This window comes from Peromyscus eremicus, chromosome 1, assembly GCF_949786415.1.
Source record: "Peromyscus eremicus chromosome 1, PerEre_H2_v1, whole genome shotgun sequence".
In the NCBI taxonomy this organism is placed as follows: domain Eukaryota; kingdom Metazoa; phylum Chordata; class Mammalia; order Rodentia; family Cricetidae; genus Peromyscus; species Peromyscus eremicus.
This window is the reverse complement of record NC_081416.1, coordinates 93,110,904-93,116,309: the sequence shown is the minus strand read 5'-3', so window position 1 is coordinate 93,116,309 and position 5,406 is coordinate 93,110,904. Positions and strand designations below refer to the sequence as shown.

Sequence of the window (5,406 nt, the reverse complement as noted above, 5' to 3'; positions counted from 1 at the left end):
ATATAGAGACCCAAAGCAGAAAAGGATGATGCACCCATTCTTGGAACTGCATCATCTGTTCACAAAGCAAAGTCAGTTCACAGCATAACTGGTGCTAACAGTGATCATATTAGTACTGAATTAAGTCAATCACAGTAAAACATCCAAGACCAGTGTTCAGGGCTGTGACAACCCATGGCCCACTTTTAACAATAGTGTAGACGTTTCTAGAAATAACTGGAAGCTACTCTTTATTTAAGCAATAGTTGAATGCAAATACAGAGTCAACAGGGTTTTCCACTGTGCCCCAGCACAGGGGTGTTCCATATATACCCACATTTTACAGAATGCATATGATTCTCACTTTACCAATGTAAGCATTTTATTTTATTTTTTTTTTAAAAAGAATCCAATGTCAGATTTAAAGTCTTAATCATTGATGTAAGCATAAAAGGGGCTACTCAAAGTGACTTCATACCCAGGAGGTACTGACAGCTCCTAGTGGAAAAGATGCTAACTTAAAGTTCATATGTCTGTAGTGAGGAATGGTTGCTTCCAGTGAGCCATTGCACATACCATGCTAAGTTTCCTGGTCCTTGATTATGTAATTCTCTCTTCTATTTGTCTCTGTGTCCTTCACTCTCTCTGGTACCCATTCATCTGATCTCTCATCTCTCCATCCTTTTTAACTCTCTGTCCTTCTCCATTCTCCTGTCTCTCCACCCCACCACCCTCCTGACCCTTCATCTCCATATGCCCATTTTCTGTACTTGCCAGCCTACTGTTCCTAATCTTCTGGGCAGGTTCCTCTGCCCCTCTGCTTTCCCCATTAGAGGCCCCCTTTGGTTCCTTCGTGCTGTTATTGGTTTTTAAGAGAGGACTTTGTACCTGCCCCTTACCAAGGCTGCTTTTCACTGAAAATGGCTTCCCCTTACCAGGTTTCTTTTTGACTGAATGTTGTATGTTGAACCTGACATCTTTTATCTGGATACCTTGTGTGATTTTCTTTATTTTAGAATCATAGAGAGAGAATTCCAAATCCCACGACCTGTTGTGCTTTATGGTTTCTATTTGTTCTTTAAAATAATTCAGATCCTGCCTTAGTGAGGGAGTAATTTTGAAGTAGAACTTCAGCCCCAAGCCCAAGGTGCTGTCTGTTTTCAACATGTCAAACAAGAACTGCAAACTGAGAGTCATCTCTTCATCTTTCTCCTGCTCCACCAGCTTCGCCACTTCTCTGCGCGTTGCCTCCCCCAGCTGACTCTGGTCCTCCTTCACAAGGAAAGACATGGCATAGAAAAATTCCTGGAAGCTGATGTGGCGAAAGCTGTAGAGTTTCTTGATGCCAAGCCCTTCCCGGTAGTCGATGCTGTTTAGGAAGGCAGTGAGGCTGGGGCCATCTAAGCTGTGCTTTCTGAGGACATCTTCTTCGAATAGCAGCCTCTGGTGCTGGATTCCCTCGGCTGCCAAGGAACACAGACTCCTCAGGACCCTGTGCCGGGTGAGCTCAGAGCTGTCCCCATTGCCATCAGTGGGCAGGAAGGTAGACACATAAGCAGTGAAGATGTCTGTACTATTGTTAGGTGTCTCTGAGAGCGCCTGGCCTCTTACCATCTTTGTCTTTAGCCAGGAACAGACCACCCAGCAAATGCCCGGAACCTGGCATGCTTTGTAGAGAACATCATTGTTTTGCACAAACTCAAGGGCATTTCTCGATTGCTCCTTATCGGTAAAATAGGAGTTGAAATAATTCTTCCTCTCCTCCTCAGAGAAGCCTAAGACATGGACATGTCGCCTTTCCCCCAGCATGGGCTCCAGACTCTGCAAAGCCGGAGGCCGAGTGGTGATGAGAAGGGAGCAGGGCACCTCCCTTCTCCTAATTAGAATGTGTAGTACGCGCTCGGCACGACTGGACTTCTGTAACTCGTCAAAGCCATCCAGGATGAACAGGAGCCGCTCGGGCTGCCTCAAAATCTCTGCGACTGGGGCTTGATCATCTCCACAACACCAGCAGATGAGGTTGGGCAGGTCACACTTGGGCAGCAGGACCACTTCTCTGCAGCTCACATAGAAAACATAGTCAAACCGGCCAGGGTACAGGGTCCCTTTGGCCCAGTCCTGCACCAGTTTTTTGACCAGGGTTGTCTTTCCCGTGCCTGCAGATCCTTGCATCACCACTATGGGCGGGGTTGAGTAGGACTCCGCCTCTGGAGCGAATAAAGACTCCACCCCGACATGTCCCAACTCCTGTTCCAGGTCCAGACAGGAAGGTGATCCCGGACTCGCTGGACTGGACATGGCCACCAGGAGCAGCTCATTGTGGCTGCTGTTAACACCCCAATCTTGCCTCTCCTCCAAGCAGCGCACATGCTCCCGGTAGATTTCTCTGTAATCTGAGTAACACAAATGGAGTTTCGGGCGTTGGAATGAGAACAACAGAAGACAAAAAAAGACCCTTCAGACCCTGAGTTTGCTTTTTAGTCTCGTCCTCTGCCCTCTCTAACCTGTGTTGCTTTTAAGTTTATGGTTGTGACTTCATGGAGTGAAACTACTGCGTGTGAGGGTGTGGGGGTGTGGGGTGTTTTGTATGTGATGTGTTTAGGCATGTTTTGAATGTGCATATATTTGTATCTACACACACTCATGAAAATGTACTGACATAGTGTATGCATTGTGTGGGGGAAGGGGTGTGCTTACCTCAATGTCAGTGTGTGTGACAGTGTGTAAGTTCCTGAGAAGTCCTGTGAAATTTCCTCATGGGACCAGGTGAGGACAGAGAAAGGAGAGAGAAGGGAAGCTGAAAGCTGGTGAAGGAACTGAAGTCTGTTTCTGGTAAAGGGTGGGTAAGAGCTTAACTCAGCAGCTGAACAAAAACAAGCAAGCAAGCAAGCAAACAAACAAACACGGATTCTGCTATCTGAACTAAGGTTCTTATGCTTGTATTACAAGCACCTTACTGACTGAGCAATCATCCCAGCTTATCCACTCCCATTTCTGCAGTGCAGGAGGTCCCAGGAATGAAAGGAAACTGGGAAAGATCACAGGCACCAACAAAGCCCCTGCACTCCTCCCCCACGCCTATTCCCCCCCCCCAAAAAAAAAAGAACGGGTAGCTATTTAGGCTCCATTGCTGTCTAGGTTCCCCTTGCTGTCTAGGTTCACATTAGCCCACTGACTCCTCCATGAACACAGCCTGGCTGCCGGTCACGAAACTGGGGAGGTGTGACCCACACACTCTGATGTTGTTGTTCCTAGTTAGTGGAAGTCACTCCACCAACACTGTCCTCCATCTCCATGCCCTTTCTACGTCCCCTCCCCTTCTCCAGCAGAGCAACTACAATTAGGTGGTGGGGTGCTTTAGTCATAAGATATCACAAACCCTTGCCTTCAGCTCAGGGTCTGCACCCAACATTCATAGGTCCCTAGTCTGGAGACTACCTAAGACCCTGGGGCTCTGGGGATCCCAAAGAAGGAGAGGGCAGTATAAGGAAAGGTCTGTGGGGCCTGGGGATGTCTTTGGTGCCCCCTCACTTCCCTCTCTCGGGCTGCACTCACCATTCAGACAAACCCGGCTGAGGTAGTCTACAAGCTCCATCAAGTTCATGGCCCGCAAGCTCCTGCTCACCACTCTCACAGCTTCCTGTGCTCCGTACATTGAGATCAGTTTTGATGCTACTTCCACACGACTCAATCCCTCCAGTTCCCCTCGGGCCAGATGAAATTGGGTCATATCCCGTAAGTGGAACTTCAGCGTCTTGAAACTAGTCTCCTCAAGGTCATTCAAGGCCCAGAGCAATGCCTCCTGGGGGCTGTTGGCTCGTGCCAACGCCATGGTGGTCAGAGTTCAGCCAGCCACCTGGAAGTGAGAAGTAATGAGACAATGCTGAGTGGGGAGCAGCCTGGAGACTCTTCGTCCACACTGCCTTCTGGGTGCTTGTAGCCTGCAGAGCAGAGGCCCAGGGGAGACCAGACATGTGCAAAGCTCTGAGAAAGGGAAATGGGGGAGACAGCAGGGAAAACTGTCTAATAACCCCTGTTCTATCAGATAGCATGTGTGACTGTGTGGGTAACTGGCAAGAAGGTCCCCCCTTCCTTCCTTCCTCCCGCCCTCCCTTTCTTCTTTCCTTCCTCCCTTCCTGTATACATGTTTTTGTGTGTGTGACAGGGTCTCATGTTTCCTAGGCCAGCCTCAAACTCTTTTTGTAGTTGAGAATGACCTTTAAAGTTCTGATCCTCCTGCCTCTGCCTCCTGAGTACCGTGATTACTGCCATGCAGTACTACACCTGGCTTTGTGGGATGCAGGGGATTGAACCTAGGGGTTCACATGTGTTAGGTAAGCACTCTACCAACTAAGCAATGTCCCCAGATGCCCATAGGCACTCTCAAACTGGACTCAGTACCTCCTTAAATTAGTATTAAGAACAAATGTTTGAGGTTTTTTATTTCAAAAGTGAGCCTGCCCTTGGTTGTGAATGTTTCCAGAACTTATGGATTATCTGCTGAGATCACAGAAATGGGGAGATAGGAAATCTCCATCCTCAGTCCACTGCTTCACACACCAGCATCATGGGGTCCAAAACTGGGCTCCAGGTAAGGAGTCAAGTTCAAATAAGGATAAAAAGGGAACAGACATCATTAGTGCTAAATTTGTGACAAGTGACTTCTTCAACTCAGCATTTACTAAAGGGAAGGAGAACAACATGGATTAATAGGAAGCTTTCAGATTCCAGGAAATGCCTGTTCTCCAAAGTCATAAGGAGTCCATTGTGGAAGTATGATGTCTGGAGGTGCTCAAAATAGTCTTTGGTAATGGACTTGGTGGGACTCAGATATCAGTATTTTGACTGAATACCAATGAAAGGAATAAACCTCTCAGAAACACATTAGGACACAGGGACATTGGGGATTCCCTACAAAGCGCTGATTCTGGGAGAGCTAATTCCAGAAGGACAAGAAGACAACAGCAGAGCACTGGACCAGTCAAGCTCAGGCTTGAGGAGCTGAAGGTGGGAGGATGACTCAGCTCCCTAGGTCAAGAAGACAAAAAGCTAGCTGTCCAGGAGGGATGCAACTGGTCCATTTTCAGCTCTGCAGGCCAAGCCTGAGTCCTCTTATCCAAAATCCACCAGTTAATTATTATCTGTCAGGGTTAGAATTCAAAGCAAAGGTGTGAATTCTCGGACACATACTGTCTGTCTACAGTCCCAGTGTGTGGGGCTGGAACCTATGAAGGACCTCAGTGAACAGGGAAGTGGAGATTCTCACACATGTCAGCTGACATGAGCAATTGTTCACCAGAGGAAAACTTGACCCCTTGGGAGGCAAAGGCAGGTGGATCTCTGAGTTCAAGGCCAGTCTGGTCTACAGAGTGAGTTCCCAGGACATTCAGGGATACAGAGAGAAACCCTGCCTAGAAAAAAAAAAAA

General features: G+C 47.8%; 1 protein-coding gene across 1 annotated transcript; it reads right to left on the bottom strand.

The window, feature by feature from the left end:
• Positions 1–319: 319 nt before the first annotated feature.
• Positions 320–3,829, bottom strand: Nlrp10 (NLR family pyrin domain containing 10). Its single transcript, XM_059251572.1, has 2 exons — positions 3,535–3,829; positions 320–2,372 (listed from the first exon to the last, which is right to left on the bottom strand). Exons 1-2 carry the CDS (start codon positions 3,809–3,811, stop codon positions 616–618), a joined length of 2,034 nt encoding a protein of 677 aa, XP_059107555.1. The 5' UTR covers positions 3,812–3,829; the 3' UTR covers positions 320–615.
• Positions 3,830–5,406: the final 1,577 nt, after the last annotated feature.

Coding starts and splice junctions, on each gene's coding strand:
- Nlrp10 (XM_059251572.1), bottom strand. CDS start 3,811: ATGGCGTTGGCACGAGCCAACAGCCCCCAGGAGGCATTGCTCTGGGCC. Junction 2,373..3,534: donor CAGCCGGGTTTGTCTGAATG/GTGAGTGCAGCC, acceptor TGTGTTACTCAG/ATTACAGAGAAATCTACCGG.